The 24,603-nt window shown below is 45.1% G+C and overlaps 1 protein-coding gene across 1 annotated transcript; it reads right to left on the bottom strand.

The window, feature by feature from the left end:
- Window positions 1-142: 142 nt before the first annotated feature.
- On the bottom strand, window positions 143-22,149 carry GDPD4 (glycerophosphodiester phosphodiesterase domain containing 4; the record flags this gene model as incomplete). Its single annotated transcript, XM_084224674.1, has 15 exons — window positions 143-174; window positions 642-730; window positions 2,343-2,425; window positions 3,514-3,661; window positions 5,801-5,958; window positions 6,771-6,995; window positions 7,679-7,829; window positions 8,650-8,732; window positions 9,229-9,374; window positions 10,911-11,004; window positions 12,998-13,096; window positions 14,817-14,876; window positions 20,430-20,523; window positions 21,275-21,378; window positions 21,967-22,149. The coding sequence occupies 15 exons, from the start codon at window positions 22,147-22,149 to the stop codon at window positions 143-145; spliced, it is 1,749 nt and encodes a 582-aa protein (XP_084080800.1).
- Between the last annotated feature and the right edge of the window lie 2,454 nt (window positions 22,150-24,603).

Raw genomic sequence — 24,603 nt, forward strand, 5'->3', positions numbered from 1 at the left:
CTGTAGGGGAGGAAGGGTAGTGCTCATCTCCAGCAGGGCCATGGAGGCAAATGGCTCCTCCTCACCAGGCAGATCTGAGCCCCACCAGCTGGTCTCCCCAGCCTCATGGAGATGGCAGGTCCGTGTCCCCTCTCTGCCCATGTCAGGCCAGGACGGCAGGCATGTTGCTGAGCTCTGGAAAAGGAGACACACAGTGAGCTACCAAACATCTGCATCTGTTCTGACAGGCACCGTGAGCAAACAGAACCTGTTTGAAAATGCGTGCAGCCCATGTTGGGTCATTTTGTCCGGATGAGAGCTCCATGGGTGCAGAAATGGGGTGTGTGGGAGGGTCCTCAGCCAACCCCATCCTGCCTGGCAGAACCAAGAGTTCTCGGTGCCTCCAGAGTCTCTTTTCACAGCATTGCAGAGTAATGAGTATTGGAGGGGACATCTGGAGGTGTCTGCCCCAGCCTCTGCTTGAAGCTGGGCCAATTGGATTGAGCTGCTACGGGGTCTGGGGCTGAGATAACCCAGACTGCATCCTTCCTCATAACCTTCCTGAAGTGTGGACACCCGTCACCAACCCACCCATCAGGATCTCGGTACTCCCACAGAGACCACCCTGAGCAGGATGCAGCTGCTCTCCTTGCCCTGCTCACCTGTCTTGAACTTGTTGTAGGAGCCACCATTCTCTATCATCGAGTTACTGTCCTCGGCAGGACAGCAGGAGAAATTCTTCTCTCTCCACCTGCATGGAGCAAAGCACCTGGGTCAGGCCACTGCCTGCTGTGGTGTTCCTCACAGCCCCCTGCTGCCTTGGACAGCATTTCCCTACTTTGTGAGGGCAGGTATTTTGGGATTTTCTCAGGTTCTTACTGAGAAAGGACTCAAGTGCATGACTGATGTCTAAGCATCCACACTTCATGTGTGCAGCAGCATTTGAAGGCAACTTTCTGATTAAGCCTTGTTTTCTAAGCAAGATTTAAGAGCTCCAAAACCTCCAAAATGTTTACAGACACTGGTTCTAAAGCAGCCAGAGAAATTAGAAAACTGAATTTGGTGTGTTCATAAACCTGACAAGACCACACCGGGCACTGAAGCACTGCTAATGGCCCTTTGGTCCCAGGAGGGCTGGGGATGCCCTTGCTTGGGAAATGCACACAACATGAACATGATCCTGGAGGAATTGGACATAGGAAGGTCTGATGGAGGTGGTGATGCTTTACAGGGGTGATTGTGTACCACCCTGAAACCCGTAGCCTTGAAAACAAGGGGAAAGCAGGACTTGAGGAGAGCAGAGCAGGGTACGAGGGGAAGGAAAGGAAGGAACCCCCTTGCCTTGGATAAAGCCTGGATGCCCAGCAATAATGTCCATACAGCTGCTAGTTCAGAACTGCCAAACTGCTACTAATTCATTTTCTCACCATCCCAGAGCAATATTAGCACTCCAATCTTTTCCTATGCCAAAGCAAGTCACAGTTAACAGCAGCCCAGAGTGCTCGCTCAGGGGCTTCCCAAACTTTCTGCTTGTTGCCACCAGCAGCATCATTGCACTGCCAGCACCCTGCAAGAACACTCCCCTGGGCTGGCTGCTCTGATCCTCCCTCCCACCCACCTGCAGCCAGCCAGCTGGAGAGCTGAGCCCAGCACATCCTGCTTTCCTTGGGCACCACTGAGATGAGAGCACAGGCACGTTCCTCATACAACTGGGGCAGAGCAGAACATCCAGCAGCCAAACATGACCAGCTGGGCTGAGCCTGCTCCATGAACTCCAGATTTCCCAATAATCTTTGACAGAGTGGAAGGAAGCAAAATGTGGTGTCTGTGACATGGTCAGACATTTTTGTGTGGGAGGATGGATTTCCTGTGGGGCTCTGGCATGTGCAGGGAGACATGGGATGCTCAAATTTTAACACTGAGAGCTGTCCTAACAAATCAGTCCAATGGAACACTGTCAAATAGTAATAAGAGAAAAAGCAGTTCCTTTCTCAGCCCACCAGCTTTGATAATTGGTTTATGTTGGTACTATAAATCTACCAGCTCTCCACTGAATCCTGAGGGCAAACCATGTCTAAGTTGCCAAAATGAAAAGAGAAAATGAGAGCAAACAGGAGAAACAGAGGAGTTTTGGGAGACTTTTGGGTTTTTCTTCCCTTTCCAGAAGGAAAAGGGAAAGGGAAAGGGAAAGGGAAAGGGAAAGGGAAAGGGAAAGGGAAAGGGAAAGGGAAAGGGAAAGGGAAAGTGTACTCAAGTGTAGTTTTAACCTTTCAGGTCACCTGAAAGCATTCCTCCTTCCCTCCACCTGGAGCAAAAGATCAGGTTAGGATCTTTTAACAGGCCATTAACAACTTGGTAGTTACCAGTGCACAACAAAGATGAGTGAGATGAGGAATGCAGAGGTCAGATCTGTCAGGATCCACATGATGCTGTACTGCTGTGGAGTCTGGAAGAAAAAAACAGAGGTTGTGTCCACCACTAAGGACCACGAGATTTGCAAAATACATTACTCAAGCTCTTTCCTCCTGATTGAACATGGCTGTTCAGCTGCCTGATTTGCATCTGCAGTAACATCCCTTGGGTGTTTAAAGCACTTGGTGGCATTTCAGAGTGGCCACTCAGCACTGGGTGTTGGTGCCAAATCATTCTCCCTCATACAAGCAGGTCTGTTGTGTAACCAAGATTCACAACACCTTGTCTGTAATATCACCTCTTGTTTGTAAGGCAGGTCTTGCACTTCTCAGCTTCACCCCAAATATAACATCAACTGGTGGCATCTCATTTTCTCTGGCAAAACTCCCCTTTACTGAACACCACAGAGAGCCTGGGGCAGCTCCCACTTTAAGTGGGAAGATCATTCTTACACTGGACCTCCACCCAAACTTAGAATGGACTGAAACACTGCCCTTCTCTGGAGGAGAGCATTGTAAAATCTAATTCAAGACTGAAGCCAACTGTTTAAAGCCCTTAAAGGGACTCTGGTGGGACCAATGCCCCAGGTGCTTCTTGATCCTACAGGCTGTCCAAGGCAGAATAACAAACAGAGAAATTATGTGAAAATTCCTCCCAGAAGGAAGGGTTATTTCTGTGGCTGTTTCTCTTGGACTTGCAGAAGACCACCAAGTTTGACAAGGGCAGTGCGATGCTCTGGAAAAAGAGTAACTGCTGGCATCAGTAAGGTGCTTCAAAAGCTCAGAAATTGAAATCCTCATTCATCAACTTGTGCCCTGAAGGCCCTTCCTTTCTTCCTGCACAAGTCTCAATATGACTTTTTTCCCTTATCTCAAGGCCTAAGGCGATAATCCAAACAAGTAGGATGCTTCATTCTGAGCCAGGAGAAGAGAGAAGGGTATGGCAAAACCTGTAGTGGCTCTGAGGTTCCAGGTAAACCAGGTTTCAACTCAGGTCCTTCTTATTCAAAGGACCCTTAAACGGTGCTTTATCCATGTGGGAACTGGCCCATCATCTCCAGAGGTAATCATGAACATGCCAACCCTATTTCCCACCCCCAAGACAGAGAAGACTTCCACTTACCATGAGGAAGAGTGGCTGGCTGAGATCCTTCAGCAAGTGGACGGCATTGGTGGTCACAGAGTGTGCCCCAGAGCACCATGCCAGGGAATAGAGCCATGGCTCGTTGACCACATAGAAGTTGGTGGTGATGTTTGCCGCGGCATATTTCCTTTAAAAGACCAAAAGGCAACAACCTTCATTGAGCAAGGAGATTAGCACTTCCTTCGGGCTTACTCAAGGAGATTCGGGAAGATCATGGGAAATGGTTGTAATCTTCTGTAGGGAGTGCTTACTTTGGGACCTAGATAAGGAACATAAAGGAAAGCCAACCAGCCAATAATTAATCATTAACAATTGGTCAATACAGAATAGCTGAACAGCTGGAAACAAATGCAGATAAAATGCCCAAAAGGTCAAAACCTTTCTAATCCTTCTGGCATATGAATCAATGTAGAAATGTGTTTGTAAAGGAGGCTGTGGCCAGGTGGGGGCCAGTCTCTTTCTTCAAAAGGGAACCAAAATATTCTGTTCTACCATTCTTTCAGCACGGAAGATCTTCAAGCAATAGAACAAGAAGAAATGGATGCAAGTTTCACCAGGGAAGCTTTAGTTGGATATTAGGAAAAAAATTCTTAATGGCAAGTGTTATCAAGCTTTGGAATCAGCTGCCCAGGGAAGCGCTGAAATCATCATCTCTGGAGCTACTTAAAACATGTGGATGTGGCACTTGGGGACATGGTTTAGTGGTGGGTTAGGCAGTGCTGGGATAATGGTTGGCCTTGAAGGTCATAGAGATCTTTTAAACATACAGCATTCATGTTATTCCATAATCTTCCCACAGTGTGCTCCATACCACCACAGAAGCACACAATAGCCTGAGCTGGAAGGGACACAGAAGGCCACAGAGTCCAACTCTTCAGTTAATGGCTCAGGTAGGGAGTGAACCCACAATGTTGGTGTGGGTTAGAGCACCTGAGATGGACAAACCAGCTGAGCTAACCTTCGAAGCTGGCCACCTAAACTTGTTATGGTCGCTCCATCAACACATAACTTTTCAAGTTATTAAGAGCTATTAAACTCAATATGAAGTAAGTTCATTCTTTGTATAATGTAAGGTGTCATCAATATAAGCATTTATAAATCTACCTAGGAACTATCCAAGGTTTACCCAAATGGATCTGCCTATGATTTTGTACAGCCTTTCAGCTTGGAGAAAAGAGGGCTCTGAGGAGAACTTAGAGCACCTTCCAGTACTGAGATGGGCTACAAGAGAGCTGGAGAGGGACTTTTTACAAGGGCATTGAGTGACAGGACAAGGGGACATGGCCTTAAACTGAAGGGGGCAAGGATTAGATCAGGCATTAGGAAAATATTCTTAACTGTGGGGGTGGTTGAGACACTGGTGCAGACTGCCCAGAAAGGTTGTGGACTCCCCATCTCTGGAGGTGTTCAAGGCCAGGTCTGCTGGGAGCTTTCCTGCCCATGGCAGGGAGGTTGTAAGTAGACAGTGCTGAAAAGTCTCTTACAACACAAACTGTTCTGTGATTCTATGATTTTACATCCTGTGACAATTATAATTGAGAAAACATGAACATTACTCTTGTCCAAAGGATTAAAGCTTTTCATTTATTTTTCATTTCAACTAGACTTCAGTGGTTTTGTGCATGGAAAAAGCAAAAAATGCTATTTACAAAAGGAGAGCTGGACAGGTAAAGCTGGGGTTTTTTTGGTGATTTGTTTTGCCACATTTTGCCATGTGAAAGTAGCATTTTGAGAACTCCTACAATGAATGTGGAGCCTTTCATAATAGAAGTGGCATTTTCAGTGTGTCACATGCAACAGAGTAAAAGACAAAAAATGATGCCTCCAGAAAACTGGCTACCAGAAGGTGATGGTCTCTCACCACAGCATTATGCCCTCCCACTGGTGTTTGTGGAAGAGCCATGGGAGGGTAAAGAGTTGTTCATTCCCCTTGATTCGGGGTTGGTGGGGCTGGGGATGGCACAAATAAAAAGAGAAAAAATCGGGATACAGCTGTGTTGTTCCTACCAGAAGATCCTCAGATCCTGGTCAGTATGGAATTGAGGACAGCTGGATTTAATTACATGTGCCACCTCTTAATAAACAGTAGGAGTGAACTGCAGCCTGTCATCCCTAAAATACATCAGGGACGCTACTTGATCTGAACCACCTATTCCCAAAACATTATAGTCCCTGGAACTGGTCACTGGAGGGAGACATTGCCCTATGCACAAGGCAAACATAGTCCAGATGCACCCCAAAGATTGTACCTGGGGCTGAAACCTACCGGATATCTTCACTGGACATGTCGGTGTAGACCAGATTGAGTTTGACAATATTGTGCTTTAACAGGTCTTCTATTGGTGCCATTCTGCCCATTGTGTGCTGAAACCCTGGAGCAACAGACTGAACAAAGGACCTCACGCTGTTATGCAGCCACAGGACCTGCAGGCAGCAAGAGGAACCAGTGAATTCTCAGCAGAAGAATTTGTGCCCCTGATATGCCCCGCTGTTCACACAAGCCCAGTAAAGATAACATCTTGAGGGACTTAACCCAGCCTGTCAAATTTTCTCCAATGTTTCTCCCAATGATCAGATAATATTCAGATGCAACTTGCAAGTCCCTTTTATCAAGAAATAAGTGTCCTCTGTTCCTTTCCTTGCTTATCCACTGGAAATCAACGAGTACGTTTCGCACAGCCCAACAAAAGACTCAGTGTTGAAAATGAATGAAAATACAGCTTTGGTTTATGGAAAAGGCAACCAAAAATATTCTGTTCTACCATTCTTCCAGCACGGAAGAAAAGATCTTCAGCAGATACAGATCAGCATAACTCCCCAGACATCAATGGGTACATAACCTGATTCCCATGAGTTTAGCATTCATCCACTGCCATGGGGAGGAAGGCAATGAAGACTCACAATTTATTTTAAGGCAGGAATTTTTATGCAATATATAAAACAAGCATGGGTAGCAGGGAATAGACGGACAATTATTATATCCATGAAGGGGTGCTGTTTAGGGGCAAAGGCACCAGCTGGTATATACACTGCCTTTTTTCCTGCGCTGCTGAAGGATTACACCATTGTGAACCTTCTGAGGAACTAATATTAGGAACATAACACATCCAAATGACGGCATTTTAATCAAGTGAAATGCAACGGGCCACTTTTATGCAGGTCAAATCATGCAGAGAATGCCCCAAAATCCCAATGAGGAGAGCAAGAAAAAGGGATGTGGAGTGAGGCCACCCTACCAGATGGCGTTTAATCTTCGCCTCTTTGAGGATGACGTCCAGGACTTTGCGGAGCCACAAGTTCCTGTAAGGATGTTTCTCTGGAGGGCGGTAGAGATCAAATATCACAAGTTTATTGTGACTGTCTGCGAGGCGCAAAAAACTACTTAGCGTGTAAATGGACTGATTCATTGCCTGCTTTTGATCTGCCTTTGACAGGGAGCCCATCCCTACAAAGGGCTTGTTCTAGAAATAAACAGATATAAAAAAAAAAAGGAAATCAATCAGGTAGTTTGCTCTGGGAGTCAGCTGTATCTCTGAGAGGGAAAAAGTTTTATGTCAGTCTTTGACAGATGGGGATATTTTATTTTGCTTATTTCTTCTACATAAGAAATGGGGGAAGCAAACCCAGGGTGTGAGGCTATTGCTTCTGGGACCTAAATTGCATGGTTCAAAGCTAGTTCCTCTGTGCTTCTCTGTCCCACCTTGTTAGCTCTGAATATTATAAACAGCACATTGCACAAGTAGCTCTTTTCTTCTTCTCCCAGCCCATGAGCTCTGCTGCTGCCTTGATAAGGTGACACAAGAACACCCACCAGCCAATTGTTACAGGTCTCCTTAGCCTGAAGGCAAACTGGACAAAGCAAAGAGACCCAAATTGATGGATTTACACTGACTTATTTGAGTTTTGATTCAACTAGCAGTTCCTCTTCTAACACTGATGCTGTTAAATAACAGACAGCTGGTGTCTCTTTGACATCCAGTTGGTGATAGTCATGAAATCATAGAAAAGTTTGCACTGGAAGACACTCTTAAAGCTCATCTAGTCCAAGCCCCTTGGAATAAGCAAGGATGTGTCCAACTGGATCAGGTTGCCAAGAGTCCAATCCAACTAACCTTGAGTGCTTCTAGCCCTTCGTGATGCTTACCTTAAGGAACCACGTTCCAGCGTTCAATTTCCGCAGGGCATCCCAGGAGAAGAACGAAGCAGCTTTATCAGCATCTTTAGGGTACACCTCTGCAATGTTAGTTGTCCTTCTCAAGGTGTCGTCATGCATGAGGAAAGGAACCCCATCATAGCTGCCAGAGAGCAAGAGTTCAGGTCACCTGGGGAGCAGGTTCATTCACAGCATGAGCAGACTCAAGCCAGGTCAGAAGAACATGCACTGTGAATGCAGCAGAGTACAGCAGTTCTTTGCAGAATGTGCAATATGGAGGAATGCTGAGGCTCACGACACCAAGTTGTTTCCAGCTTAAATACTTCTAGGAGGTCTCACAGAAGTCATGCTTGTCTGTGTCTCAGTTTCCCTAGGGGCAACGTGAAGGAGGTGACCTTTTTGCCTGCCCACTCCCTCAAAAATGGTTTGTAACTTATAGTTGAAATCTCTTTTTGCTGACATCAAAGTGTTTCTGTGGCTTTCAGAGGACTGAATTCTGGATGGATAGTGACAGAAACACAAAATTTTCTTTTATAGAAAGGTCTAGTTTAGTAGAATGTCCAAATGTTAGTGTTTTTCTCATTCAGTGCCTGTGAGCAGCTCATCCTGCACAGAATGTTAGCATTTCACGGCAATGGGTTCACCAAAGGCAATTAAAGATCTGTTGCTTTGTAGACCTGATGTAACCCTCACTGTGACCTGGAAGTCAGGCTAGATTAGGGGCTTGTTTTTATACTCTGCCAGGCATTTAAAACACACTGTAGAAATAACGACTGTTAAATCAATAAGCTGCAGCTTATTGACTTGCCTGAGAACAACCATGCCCTACAGCCCCTGTCATCACATGGCAGCTGAGGGAGCCTGTCCCAGCCATCAGTAAAACCCAACTGCCTGGAGCTGCACGTCTCCAGCTCTTAGAAGAACCAGTGTATATCCTGTGGGATGCGAGGTTTTGCCCTCACCTTATGGCGACATCTGTCTCCAGCCCATCCCCACCATGCTCAATTGTCTTCAGAAATGACATCTCAGTGTTTTCTGGTGCCAGCTGAAAAAAAAGGCACATGAGCAGATAATTTTCAAACACACTTTGGAGGACTCTGCAAATACTTTCTGCCTCTTTGTAACATCTCTGTTTTTTATTAAGGGAGCGTCATTATGTTGCTAAAGTCTACTGTTTGTTTTCTTCCAATTTAGCCAAGCCCATTGTGTAGAAGAATAACAGAATCATAGAATGATTTAGGTTGGAATGGGCCTTGAAGATCACCCTATTCCTATTCCCCTGTCAGAGCAGAGACACCTTCTACTAGTCCAGGTTGCTCAGGGCCCCCTCCAACCTGGTCTTGTCCCTCAGGAACATTGTTTTGCTTGTAAGCCAACCCGTGCAGTGATGCCTTTGGCACACAGTCCCAATGACCAGAAATGTTTCCCACCCTCCGCAGATTTCATGGGGAAAAAAAAAAATAAAGAAAGAAAGAGCAAAAGATGATGAAGAAAGTAGCAAGAGACAGGATGAAGAAATGACATAACTTCTTTAGACCCACCATTGGTGCTCCACGGTGTCCAATGAGGGCTGGCTTTGGTCCAAGTGTTCCCATCTCTCTGATGCAAGGAGAGTACATCCCCAGAGGTATCAAGAAAAGAAAGAGAAGCATAGCCAGGTATGGACCAACAATTATCATCTGAGTAACTGAAAGAATTTGAAGGAGGAAGGCTAGAGTTAATCCACATCAGAACATACGAGTCTGCCTTGCCACTTAACTTTTAATCCAATCCTCCATCTAAGTAGCTTTTGGGCTTTGTCCCATCCCTTTTTCCTTTCCTTCTTCCCCTAATTTTCACTTTCTCTCCAAACAATGCAACCCAGGAAAACAAACTGGTGAAAGCAAGGATGCAGACTAAGTCAGGACTGCAGGTTTTAAGCTTTAATTATATCTCACTATGCCTGACAGCAAGACATGGCTTTATTTCTTTTTTTCTTTAAACATGATGCAATGAAATCTCCTCCATATGCAGAAAAACAATCCTCAGCAGAAGGATGCTAATTTTTTCTTACTCAGTTGCGAACAAGCACCATTTTCAAGTTTCATTCCCAATGAAGAAGCGTAGCTACTTCTCTTTCAACTATGTTGCATCTCCTTACTTGAATACTTCCCTGGTTCATCAGATGGTTGGTAGTGACTTTCTGTGTGTGATCTAGATAATCCTACAGACCCTGAGAGCATGGATATTGCACCTCAGAAACTTGCCAACTCATTATCTACAGTTTTCTCCGGAGTCTGTTGACACATTGCCCAGGAGCCCCAGGAGTCCTCAGGGACCAAAACACTTCTGAGAAATGAGCACCTATGCACCAACACCTCTTTCTTGATTGGGTACCACCATCCTCTGTGCCAGTGGCTCTGAAGGAATTTGGGCATGCACTAAGATGATGATGTACTAAGCTAGGAGCAGCTCAGGCAGGGTGGTATATAATGTCCAGGGTCCCTGTGTATTCTCCCCCAACCTTCCCAGCTGCAGTTCAACAGGAAAAGTCTTGGACGGGAAAAAAAAAATGTTTTCACCAGTCCATTCTGTCTGTGGTTGTTATAGCAAACCAATATCTGAAGATGGGGATCAGGCAGATATTTTTGGCTATATGGAGAAACAGTAGGAGAAAAAAAACCACTCCCAGTCAGGTTTTTCTGCAGTTTTTCCTGGCATCTGGCTTTATCCTTACAATATTTGGTCATTCTTCCTAGAGGTGGGCAGGAATGTGCCATGAGATAACACTAGGAACCGATCAAAAAGATCTTTTCCCTATCCCAGCTGGCCTGGGATATGCTAGTCTGAAGTGGTTTGTCTGACTGTACTGGAGATCCCTTCTGTATAAGCAAAAATCAGCCAAGGGAGCTGCCACTGGCTGCTTTCTCCTGCAGAGGGCCAAACAAATTTTCACTCATGACTCAGAACATGGGTGCTTCTGCTAGTCTCCTCTGCCTCCACACAGATCACTGCCTCAGTAGAGAGCAAAACACTGCAAGGTGACATGCAAACACACTGGGACAGTAACAGGGCAGTGCACAGCCCAAGCCCCAGCCCTGCTATTTTCCCTGAGAGATGCAGAATTTGAAAGTCTCCTCCAGCTGGCGTGCAAGTGTGGGAGGGAAGGGCTCCTGCATGCCTCTTTTCCCATGCTTGTATATAACTTTTATCATACTGGAAGCAGGAACCAGAGCTGCCGTACCTTTCTTATCTGCTCTGGTGGCATGAAAAGCCACAGGCCAGGCAAGAAGCACCATGATGGCAATTGCCCCTATGTGGAGGTAAGGAGCTGTGACCTGGCAAGGAGAAAAAAAGGATTTTAGTCAAAGGATGAACTGTGGAGACAGAGAAAAACAATCCCCATCAGAGCTACAGTCCTTACACCTGGATGGGCTCCTGATGCAGATACCGGCAGTTAATCACTCTCCCTCACCTGTGCTGGATCCACCAAACACCTCGGGAATCAGAGAGACATGTGCCCCTGCCCAGGCCAGGGAGGAGTGTGTCCCAGCCTAAGGAGTGCTCCTCACTTTACTTTCTCCTAAATCAGCTGAAGGGGACACAACTGCCCTCCTCCATGAGAACATGATTGCCACTACTGACATGCCATAATCTGTGAGCATCTTCCAGTTTAACCCAATACAAACAACTCCAATCCCATCCCATCCAGGCAATAGCTATCTCCACACCACACCATGCTGCAGTAAAACATTAAACTGATGTCAAGAAACCCGAGTGATAACATGTGGTATTTACTAGCTGTGGTATGAAACTAACTACTGTGATATAATAGAAGCAGGTATATTAGATAATATTGCTGGGCAGATACCGTTAATGGATGTGATTTCTTTAATCCTAAAGATTAAACAAGAATATCATAAAACAAGAATCGCTTCTATGCTTAGCATGAATGCATGAATAGAGTTGGAAACCAAGCAGAAATACAGAATCTGAACGGTTGTTGGTTTAACACATTTTTCCTAAAACTAGGCAAATTTTAACTAGAAACCAGTCCATTGTTTTCTCATGCTCATCAGCACCCTGTGGCAAATATTCCAGCTAGAACTGACAGTTATTAAGGTATGTGGTAGGAAAAAACCCAACTCTCCAGACGTAAACCTTTCCTATTTCTTAGTCCTGATGCTCGATTCTCTAAGCTGGAAGGGTTGAAGAAAGCAGCAGCCATTGGGATGTGTTACTGAACGTGACACTGTCTGCCCCAGACAGCCAATACCAACATCTCCTGACCAGCAGCAGGATCAGTTGTGCAAGCAGAGGTGCCATCTGAGATGACCAGAATACCTGAGATAGATTTGCTGGGCTAATGCACATGACACTGTATCTACAAGAGGTTCACATCCTTTGGGAACAGCAATGGGAGGCCATCTCAAAGGACATGGACACCCGAAATAAACAGCATCTTTGGGGAACCCAAAGGCATTTGTGTCTCCTTCTCCTCATCCACATCCCCTGGTTTCTGCCAGGGGGAGGAGAAGCTGATGGTTTCTCATTACCTTTGCCAGTGCACAACCCAGTGGTTAGGGAACTGTAGAGCAGGAATGTGCAATTAACCACTCCCTACGAACACCACATCTTCAATTCCTCTGCCAGTCCACTTGCATTGCTCTCCCAGCCTTCACAGGCACTAAGACACATAGGGGAGAGGTAACAGACCCAAATAGCATAAAATCATAGAACAGTAGAGTGGTTTGGATCCTGCAAAGCAGCTGTGTAGTCAAAGGCTACATGCTTCCCCCTTCCCAATACAAGTGGGCACCTGGATGCCCAAACACTGGACAGAACTGGACAGCTCTTGCTTCCACCTTCAGATCTGGTGAGAGTTGAGGAGGCCAGCAACTATGAACTCTGACTTCCTGCATCCAGCATTTTGTCCCACCTGAAACCAGTGTTCTCCACCTGCTCCCCAAAAACCCAGTGCACTAGTGCCCTCAGGAGATTAACCTTTCCCGAGTCACAAAAGACTGAAACTGTGCTGTACCAGCAGATTGGGATGAGGGATGAGGGATGAGGGATGAGGGATGAGGGATGAGGGATGAGGGAGAAAGTTCGTGCTGCAGCAAACCTACCAGCCTAAGGGCTCTGATTTACCTGCCCTGGGCAGCTGGAATTTAACAGTACACCTACATTTCTGGGGAGGGGAAAGAAAAAAAGGGCTGTAACTTTCTAGATCTTTCCAAACTGAGACGTGTTAAATCACATAGCTTGAAATGTCACAAAATACTCCTATAAACAAGCTGCTCTTTCAAACAGACCTCCTAACCCCCTTACCTGGAATGACAGACGGACAGTTTTCTGGTGGTCTCGCCAGAGTATAGATAATGCAAAGAGGCATGCGGTAGAGAAGCCCAGGACGACAAAAGTACCAATCTGGGGGGACACAAAGAAGACATAAATCAGCTTCAGCATTTCTTCATAGGGCATGCCATCCATCCTAGTCATGGCTAATTTAAGCAGCTGGAAAAATTGTTTGGGATGCCTGAGATTGACTGTGCCAGTTCAGAGACAGAGAGATCCAACGGGTCTAAAACCAAATCCACGATGCTATCAGTATGGCAGGGCTGATTCCAGGAGTTGGGTACTCAACCTCAACTAACTCAGCTCTCAGGATTCTCTCTGTAACCAGTGGAGAAAGAGGAATTTCAGAGGTGATCCACTCCTGCTTGCATTATGATGGAATATGCCTCTCTCTCTATTGATAAGATGGAGCCTAGGTGATCAGCTTACATCCCTAACCTACAGATGGAATTCAACACTTCTAAACTCATTAGTGACAAAATCCACCCAGAAGGGACAACAACTTTCTTGTTCTATTAGCTGCCTTGTAACAGGTTTCAGCAATAACAAACCCTCCCATAATTAGGAGATGAGGGTTCACTTTTTAACCAAAAAGGTGAGGCAGAGTCTCAGTCAATTCTTCAGCTTCTTATTAGGTTTGGTACCAGCACTGTGGTAATGGCAGACCTTTCTTGGTATATCATCTTTCTGCTGACAACTAAAGGTAATTGCACCAAGGCCCTAACCATTCTTCAGGGGATTTTCTAAGGATCAATACTTTAATAATCTATCCCTAATACCTTGCACCCAAGAATGCCTCTTTTTTGTTATTATTCTTTTTTAAAAATTTTTGTTTTGTTGGTTTTTACAAATTGTTCTACAACTTTCTGGTTCTTCTGGAACCCATTTTTCAATAAAAAAGATCATGCCGTGTCCATTATTTAAATGAAGAAGCACAGGATCAAGCATGTTCAGCTATTCCCTCCTCCTGCAGCCTTTGCAATCGCATGGACAAAGAAACCTTTTTAAATACCTCACATAGCCTCAAAAATTACTTAAAGAAGATTATTATAACCCATAATTTTACAGCAACAAGTCCCTGATAATTTGTTCCTGTTTCTTCAAAACTCCAAAAGGAATTTCCCAAACCCTAGGATAGAATTAAGAACTATAGAACAGTTTGATTTGGAAGGGACTTTAAAGATCATCTAGTTCCAGCCCCCCTGCCATGGATACACTAGATCAGATTTCTCAGGGCCCCATCCAGCCTGGTCTTGAGCAGTCCCAAGGAACCACCCAAAGACCAAAAGGCATAAAGCACCAGGATGCCTTGGAAAAGCCATCTTTATCTTTCCCTCCTGTGGAGAGAGCAGACACTTTTTTCACTGCTGCTGGGGTCTGATCCAGAAAGTCATGCAGTGCTTCTCATGAAAACCTTGCTTTTGACTTCATGTTACCATATGTAGATGAGTCAAATATAGACATCTTCACCTGAATGAGTCACTGCAGACACCTTTTAGAGTCAGTGGGGAAAAAAAAGGTTTTTGAGAGTGATTCATCTCATCTTAATTTAGAGGCCTATGACCAGCTGGATGAATTGCATCCTTGAGGATTCATTTCCCTCCACTGAGTGCAAAAGGAGTTTCAGCTCAGGTGGAGATATCATTTTCATGGCTATCTCACTCTCATAAGATAAACCTCTTCCCTCTCTTCCTTCTCTCCCACAGTCCAAGAGGTTTTCTGTGCAAAGAAACACTGCAGACTCAATTAAAAGCATAGATTAGAGTTACCAGAAAGCCCTGACTCTCCCCACCTTGTGACTCCAGTGCAGGTACAGCTGCTGACCTTCTGCAAGCAAACACATCGCCAGGACCTGGGAAATCAAGAAGAGATTGTATGCATCCTGGTGGAAGCTGGTGACCTGTGCCCATGAGGCACTTCTGGAATTATTTTGGCATTGGCAAGTTACCTTACACTAGGTCTTCCTGCACAATGTCAATGTTTGCAGGACTGGCGTATGGAGAGAAAAGTTTAGTGCTACAGTAAAAATGCTTCTGCAATGAGCAAGCACATATCAAGACTGCCCTTCAGCATCAAAGACATTTTCCCAGGTAACAGATAATTGGGCTTTCTGGGGTACTTGCTTACAATGACTTTTTGTGAGGAGAGACTCTAAAAGAGGAAGATGGCCAGGGTCAATTATTATTGCATAAACCAATACAGCACTAACCTTCACTATTTTCTACGCATTTATTGAGATTAGAGGCATATCGACCACGGGAGAGAAGTCAGGGAATAAAAAATGCCCCAGAGCAGACAGCAAAAAAGGCAATTTTTCCACATTTATCACAGGGAATGTAAGAGACAGGCACATCTCAGACCTGTCTCAGAGGAAAGTGTCTTGGGGATCAAATGACTCCAGTTTTTGGTGGTTGGCATGTCCCTTCCACCTGATGGCAAGCTGGAGCCCTTGGGGAGGGTTCTTGTGAAGCATGCTGCAAACCCCAGCCAGGACAGAGGACAACCCAAGATGCCTTGAACACCAACAAGCCAAGAATGAAGCGAGTCAGCCCATGGTTCTCATGCAGAGCTTCTTCACATAGCTCCATACCTAAGTAACCAGTGACTCTGGAGATTAACTTCACCCCAAGAAACACTTTCAGCAGCAAATCTTCACTTTGCTGCTGTGAAAATGCACAGGTCTATGCTCAGGAGTCAAAACGTCTGGGGAAACTTCCCAACCACTGTAAAGGATGATTTTGGGACAAGTGTCACCTGGTATCAGGGCTTAGAGAAAAGTATCTGTTAGTAGACATCAGTGCTCCACTGAGGAGGATCATTTATGATGCAAGTCCCTGCAGACTGTAGGATAGTGGGATTGTATGAAAACAAGATATACAGATTTGGGAGAAGAGGGTCTTCTCTCCTGAAACTCAACTGCAAGTTGTTTCCTATCCATCTATAAACAGACTCTTTCCAGGATCATGCTGATTTGAAGCAGATACGAGTCAGGTTGGGTGGAGCTTTGAGCAACATGGTCTAGTGGTAGACATTCCCGTCCATGATGGGGGTGGGAATTAGATAACCTTTAAGGTCGTTTCAACACAAATAATTTTATAATTCTATGATAAACTCAGCAGTGAATATAAATGCTTCTTGACATGTTGGCTTCTTGACACGTTGTAATGGAATAAATGCACCCAGTACATGAGGAGTAGCCTGGGAGCAGTTGAGATAGAACTGAAATACTGCTGAAGATCTTTAATCAGCCCCACTGAAACAAGCTATTTCAGAGTGAAAAAATGAGAGCAAAAAGCCACTCTGCTCCTTTGCTGCTAGTGATGTTACACAAAGACCTGCTCCTTGTGTACAGTGAAGCCAAAGATTTTTAGAACTTTCTGAGCCAGAAGGGACCCACAAGGATCATCAAAGTCCATCTTCTGGCCCTGCACAAAATCACATCAAGAATCACACCACGATTCTTGAATCAGCTTGTGAACTAACATGAGTCAGGTACTAACATGAGTCAGGTACTCATGTTCCTGAGAGCATAGTCCAAATACTTCTTGAAATCAGGGCACTCAGACATGACTACTTCCCTGGGGAGCCTGTTCCAGTGCCCAACAATCCTCTGGGTGAAAAACCTTTCCCTAATTTTTAACCTAAATCTCCACTGATACTGTTTCATGATATTCCCTCGTGTCTTCTCACTGGTCTGTCTATTCCAAATTGCTTCCACACACTTTCTGGGGTTGTCTAATACAAGTAGAGAGGGCTTAGGTGATCAGTGGGTTTCTGACTAATACTGCCAAGGTTAGAGTCAAGGTCCCTCTTGCCAGTCCCATAATCTCCCAGAATCTTACAGCCTCCAACTCTTGCATTCTTCTCCTCTGTAAAATGAGGTGTGGAAGTGTCTCCCCTCCCCTCCACCATCTACCTGCAAAGTGGTGATTAAGGGATGCTTCCCAGTGGCAAGAGAAATGGATGCACTGCAAGGAGAATTTCATTTCTGTCTCCCTCTTTCTGAGTGGCTGCATTGACCACAAGGTTTTTCTGCAAAAGGTGGAGAGCAGATGCTGAACACCACTCCACTTCAGCACGGGAACTACCTTGTAATCATCTCAATATTTCTGGTGAGGTGTGGGCAGGGTCTGCACCTACACTACATGGACATGCAAGCAGGCACTTAAGACCCTTGGCTCACCTAAAATATCTGCTCACTTACAAGTTCACACCAGCTGCATTCAGGTCCTTCTATTCATTCACTTCATGGCAAAAACTCAGAACTTGTCTGGTACCCCAGTCTCTTAGGGATGGAGTTTTGAGGTCACATTTTGGATTTCAGTGTCAATGTACTATTTTAGGTCCTCTCCATCTATGAATGAAGAGGCCACAACACGTCTGAACCTCTTTACTTTGTACAGTCACAAGCCACCTCCTCACAGCCCTTAGAAAAAACATGGTTGAACTGCAGAGAGGCAAATGTTATCTGTTGGGGTTCGAAAGACTAAACAAGAAAAGATTTTTCTTCTCCACTGAGCATAAACAGTTCTGCCATTAGACCCCTCAGTTAAACCTTTTAGCCCTAATGGGGATGAGAAAATTGTCTTGAGTGGTTGAACAATTGAATTAATTGAAATTGATTGTGTGAACAAATGACAATGATGCATGCGGATGGAGAGCACCTTTGTCCAGACAGTTAGTGCTTTCTTGTGCAGCATTTTCTTCAGCCACTTGAGGCAGGTGGGCAGAAGTCTGTATGCTTCAGTGGGTCACAATGAGGTCATAGAAGCAGGCTTGCAGGTTCCAGCTGGGTGCCATCAATAGAAAGAGGGTGTGGTCTTCACAAGCAAAACCAGACCAGCCACTGGTAGACATCAAATCTTTCTGCTCCAGCAAGGGCATCAGGGTGTTCAGTGTTCTGGTGAGGGGCTGTTCATGCAAAACACCACCAGAAAACATCACCTAGGTGAAGGTACTCTCCAGCCAGCACTGTTCAAACAGAACTTGGGGTGTAATTCATCATGGCAGAAACCTATTTGGCCATCAGTTGTCTGAAATGCATTAGAACTACCCACCTACTGTATAGTTCCTGTGCTGAATGAATGACTTAGATGTGGGTGGGCTGAGTTGCTCTTACCAGCCCATGAGGCTCCCAGTGTTTTGCTGGGTGGTCCATCAAAGCCTTCAGTGAAAGGGAAGCTCTGCAAACACTGGGGGAGGGATGGATTCCTGGCAGCATCCTCCTCTGAAAGAGCCCTGCTAGGATGAGCTTTGCCCAGCCATGGCTGCTACAATACCCTTCAGGTTTTCAGATAGCAGGAGCATAAGTGGTGGCAGTGATAACTTTTCTTGCTGCCTTTTCCCTCAAGACCTAATAACATTTAAGTAGCAGCCTCATACCCCCAGCACCCACTTTCTAACATGGATGCATGCAGCAGTCTTGCTACAAAGGACATGGTGGCATGGTGATGCTGTCAAGCAGGACAAGTGTCCTCAGAAACACCCAACAGCTTTGGCTGGGTCACCTCACAGCTTCATAAAAGCAGGAAGCAAATGGACCTTCCCAGAGCAGAGGAACCTCTCAAGTGTTTCTCCTGTTGTTTGATACCATCCAGACTACTTGTGTTCTATCAGGTTTATTCAAGCACACCCTTCTGAGGAAGGCAAATGTTGTTAGCATCATTAGACAGAACTGAGAGGCTTGAGAGGAAGAGGATGACACAGTTACATAATAAAAAGTAAGACCAGGACTGAAGTAAACCATGTAGGACACCAATTTCACCTCATATCCTCCATCTTCCTTTCTGGCTTTACTTTGCCCATCACCTACCCTGATAGCTTGTAGACATCATATTCATGGTGACAAAAACCTGAAAATTCTCAAAGAAAATCCACTTCTTGGACACTGGCTGACATTTGGATCCAGAAGGAGCATGACCAAGCTGACACAGGGGTCTTCAGACTCTAAGCCCAGGAAATCCTGTAAAGCTGGTTTCTAGCATGGGCTGTGGTGAGTTAGTCTGATCCTGAGGCTGACTCCAGGTCCACAACATCTGAGGCTCCATCTCAGGTGTATCCATGCCACATGGGCATCTCTGGCAAAGCTCTGAGTTGTCCCAAGTAGTATTGTCACCACCAAGCTACCCACACCACTCCATGGCCCTTGGGAAAGCAAGGAGGCTTTGCTGAATAACAGTCCATGAGCCACCATGGTGTTACCAAATCCTTGTAGTTAATTACTGTTGTTAGTCCCTTTCAGAGCTCAGTCAATCCACATCTCTTTCAATGCTCTTAATCGCTGTGGGCACGAAAAAGCAACTGTCCTATTTATCACTTGGGGGTTTTTATTGCTAGCAGTAGAATAAAAGTTCTATTTATTTGTACTTCATCAGGAAAAAAGGACCCCGGAAACCAATTATGCTAGGTACTGCATGGACAAAGCCAAAAGGAGCTCCCTGTCATGAGCAATTTACAGACTGACTGTATGATGACACATCAGAGAATGGGTAAGAACAGCAGGAATGGATGATAAAAGCTGGTTGTCTTGGTCACCAAGGTGAGACAGAGCCATAACCTCACCCTCAGCACCTGGCATTTCCAAATGAAAGTCAGAGCAGGCATGGAACTGATGTGAACTCCAGTGCCTGGAGTCAAAGGGAATTCTTGGCCTATAGCTCTGGATGAAGAAGGTGGAAAAACAGGTTCAAATCTGTCTTTTTTGAGAGCTTTCTTATGAGGGGAAAGAACAGAGAAAAAGGATGACTAAGTAGAAATTTAAGGAAAATTTTGGGGTTGGTATGTTTCCCTAACTAAAGCAGACATCATATCAGAAAATTTCACAGGAAGGATTTGGAAAAGTGAAGATTTCAGGAACCTCTTTCAGCATAAACTTCAGCAGTGTTTTCTGACCACATCTATAGCCTCTACCTGGAGAATATCATCCAGCAAAGCAGAGCCAGTCAAGTTAAAAAGTTCTGTTCTCCTTCCTCTAGTAGACCTTTTTATCCAGGATTAGAATAACTCAGCTGTGATGACGTATCACCACCGCTGCATGACTCAGAGCTCATATTTCCCTGCTGCCAAAATTACAATTTTTAGTTCCCCCTAAATCTAAATCCAGACACTGCTGGGTCAGCTTTCCTTGGGTTCAAGGAGGAACTGTATACATTTATCAAATGGATATCATTGAAAGAAACCACAGAAACGACATCTGGCTCAGAGACTCCTGAGCTGACCCTGGTCCTTTGCGGGTAGCTACAGGGAGCTGTATACACTCATTGTGCTCCACATCATCTCCTGACTTTCACTGTCCAAGGATCATATGGAGGACAAGCTTGAGCTCTGTTCTGGCACATTAAAGCCACCCCTGTGTTCACCTTTCAGGACTACAAATCAAGGTCAGCTTACAAGGAGCATTACTTACCAGTAACAGTGAGACGTATGCAAACAGGACTGCAGCCACAATCAGGATAACAAGAGACCAGAGAAACCAGTAGCCCATGTTCCCATAGTTATACCTAAAAATAAACCAATAAAATGCTTTTTATCAGCACCTGGAGTAGAGATTACCAACAGCCCTGTTCCTTGAAATTCTGAAATTTTCTAAGCAATAAAACAAAGAAAGGCAGAGGAAGAGCCTACGCTGTAACATGCAAAAGTGATTAAGAGCCTCCTTTCCAAAATTCCTGATTGCATTGACCATCAGACTAAAACACCTTATTATACCTTTCCTTCCCATAATATTTGAGCAGCTTTAATTTAATTTTAGGGGCCAGATTTGCATAAATGTTGCCTACGTAGTATAGAAATAAAAGATGTGCATAAATCCCTGATGATTATTTCTTACTTTTGAATTTGGGAACATGGAATTCTCTTTCAGTGAGATGGCTGGTGCAATGCCTCCGATTCCAGCCACTATATTCCTTCACATGGAACGGGGGAGAAAGGGAAGGAGGAAAAGAAACACTCAGAGAAGTTAAGAGTTATTTAGTCCTTCCATTCACAATTTTTGTGACGATGGTTCTCCCCTTTCTCCTAAATTCACACTTACACCTAAAAATTGTACCCAAGCAAAGGCCAAGTCTCAGCACCTCCAGAGTCACTGGTCATTCAGTTTGGATGCTGTAACCAAGAGTTTAAGGTGCCAAATCTTTGCTTCATTACCAAAGCGCCCTGTTGTACCACAGCTGCTCCAGAGGGAGCTCATCCCTTCCCAGTCATCCTAGTACCAGCTGAAGGGGTGGGAGAGGAGGAAAAGGTGTTACTTACCAGTCAAAGCTGTTGTAGTCATTTTTACCTTCACCCCACATGTACAGAAAGACCAGAGAAAAGCAGAAAGCTGCAACGAGCAATGGGAAAAACATGCATTCCCGCTGGAGAGGAAGAGGAAGGACAAGCAGTCAGAGCTATGGCCAGCCAGAGCAATCAGAGCAAATGGCAGGTACTTGCAGGCTGTCCCTAAACATATGTAGCCCGGTGTTGGAATTCTAACTGAAGTAAATATGGAGAGGAATTCCCATCCTTTCCCTTGTAACCAGGAAAATGTCCTCAAAAGCACACTCTGCACAACTTGTTCTCAGGGAAAACTCCTTATTTCCCAAATGAATGGGATTTTAACCACCTCACATGAGAGGAAATTGTGCTGCAGAGCAACCTTCTTTGCAATTCCTACTGCCCACCCAACCTTAATGTTACTTCTTTCATTTGATTCTATGGCTTTGAGATGTTTCACTGGCCAGCAGAGGTTGGTGCAAACTCCATGTTTATTATTAGACAAATTGAGCCTGCCACAGAAGCAGCAATTCATCAAGCATTTAGAGCAAAACCTAACAACCCAACAGATCCCAGCGGACTCCAAATGATATTATGGGCTGGGATTCCATGCCATCAACCCCTTGTCTGCTTAGACCTCCCTGCCCCAGTACAGAAATCCAAGTCTGTGCTGGCTTTGAGCTGCTTACCACGCTGCAGCAGCACTTCCCAGGCTCGGACCTTTTGCGCTGGTAGCGCTTCCAGCGGCAGCTGTAGAAGCCAGCCAGGCAGGAGATGAAGGGCTGCTGCTCGTACTGCTGCAGCAGGTGCCGACGGACCACCTTCAGCTTCCCAAACTTCAGCCTCTTGAAGCTGGTGGAAGTGGCCTCCATCTGAGTGCCTTTATCTCATCTTCCTCCTGAAACGACAACACAAGTTTTACGGGGAGACCGTTGGGTAAGCTTTCCATATCTGAGAAAGGAGAGAAAGCTTTCCCAAGCAGATGCTGAGACCAGCAGGAAGTGATGCTGAGGACATCCCACTTGATTTTATATACCAAAGTGAGATGGCCAGCTGAGAAACATGGTCACTGCAAATCCTCTTAGCATTCAGTGGTGCCACTGAGTCACTTTTGATGGTCTATCTCTGCCTCCTTTTGGCTATACCGGAGGTTCTGGGAAATGAAATCATTAACTTAAGAACATTTCAAATTATGTCATGTGAACCTGAATCTAGGCTTAGCTATGGGAATTATTCAGCAGCACTGTGACCTGTTTGAAACATGTTATCAGTTTAACTAGCTCATGTAGAAAAGGCATTAAACACCCCCAGGTACACAGCTCTCTTATCCTGGCAAAACTGCAGCTCTGCAGAGACTGATCCCTTAAGAAATAGTTATTACCTGGCTGAAACAACTTTACTTGGAACAGACTAGAAAGACCAGCTGCAAAGATGTACATGTGGGAGAGCTATTCATAATCATAATTTAAAACAAAGAACTTGGTGGTAAATTGCAACACCAGTGTAGTGGCAGCGAAGCAAATAGCACAGAGACCAGAGCTAGGTGAACAGTGGTTCACTCAGCAGGGCACTACTGAGACTTCAAGGAAAGATTTAGGAAAAGAGTTTTGTGTGGGCATGTAAAGAAGCCCCATTACACAGCTCTTCTTTGGAGTCAAGTTAGTCAGAGATGTTCTCCTGCTGCATTAAAAGTGCCATCACATCCTTGAGTCCACATCAACCATGTTCAAATCCTGGAATACCTAATAACAGTAATTTAAGAGGAAGCATAAACAGTTTGCTGCACTATACACATGGATGAAACAGACGTATAAAGGGTTTGGAAATAACTCAGATCCCAGTGTGACTTTGGGGAAATCAGTGCATAAATCCTTGCAGACTGACACATCCAAATAACTGACCAGTTTGCAGAAAGCACAAACAAATCAGAGACATCAGACACAAGTTAAAACAGAAAAGACACTCCCCTCGTACCCTTTCCAAATGCCTATAGGCAGCTGGAGTACAAGGAAAGAAGATGGAAAGGAAACAAAAAGGGGGTTCAGTTTGGACCAGTACTAATTGTGCAGCACTAGAAAAGTCATGCCCTGAATGCCTTCCTGAGACAGATGTGTCTGTCCATCCAGGACAGTCATGGGGCATCACACACTTGGATGCTTGGATGTAGTGGGGTTAAGCCATCCCTAGAAGCTCAGCAGTACCAGATCCTGGCACCAGCAAGTCACCCTTAGTAAAAAATTGATGCCAGTCTCATGTGGCAAGATGGTGATCCTGCTCTAGAATTCCCAGAGCACAGCAGGGGGGATGTGGCACAGGTGACATCTGACCCAGCTGGTTTCATCAGCTGGCCTAAAGTACACCTGGAATAAACCCAGCAATTACCAAGTAATAGCCACAGCTTTTCAATATATTTTTAATATATGAGCCTTCAGAGCTCTTACCAGAAGGTTGTCACGTGCCATGGGACTGTAATATGTGTTACCTCTTAAAAGGATCCCCAAAATTCCCATATCACCAAGCACAGCATCCATTCTTGCTCAGCCCTTCTCCTTCAACAATAGGAACTCAGGACACTGGACCAAACCCATTAGTTTCACTGTCAAAGGGCCATGAGGTTTGTTACTCACATTCCCAGGTGTGGGTTCCCAGGCTCACACATCAGTATTTGTCTATGAGCACACAGGATTTGACAGGAAAACAGATTATGGAGATCCTGAAATACTGCCCACATCATCTGTCTGGCTACAGCAGCATGCCAGGTGTTCAACCTAGGTGTTAATTTACCCCTCATGAAATTGTCAGTGATGGAGATCCCCCCATTTGTCAAGACAGGCTGAGCCAGTCTTAACTCACTTTATAATTAAAAGTTGGCAGGTTTTTTCCCAGTGTCTTGTCCCCTGTATTACAGTTTAAGACATTACTTCATGCCTTGTTTGTCATAGATACAGTGAACAGCTTAAATTCTTCCTCTGTTTTCTCACATATGGATGTTTCCTCTTAAACCTTCTCTGGCCTCAGCTATCCCAGCTTTTCTAGTCTTTCCTTGCAGTTCATGTTTCCTCCTCTTGAGACTATCCTTGTATGGAGTGGACATTCACCTGCTATTTGGGATTTCTGTGGCTATTCCCATGGGTTTTGGCACACAGTAGCCACAGTCTGTCCAGGTTACACCTGCTCACCCATAGCACAGGCTACTCGATACCTGCAGCATCCAGTTTCTCTCATGCATCAAACATCAGCTGGCCTTGAGCTTCTGAATGCTTAAATAATTCACCCTAGACTCATCCCCAGCAAAAAGGGAAAGGTGTTTTCAGCTTCATCACACA

The sequence above is a fragment of the Fringilla coelebs genome, assembly GCF_963513975.1.
Source record: "Fringilla coelebs genome assembly, chromosome: 2".
Lineage (NCBI taxonomy): Eukaryota > Metazoa > Chordata > Aves > Passeriformes > Fringillidae > Fringilla > Fringilla coelebs.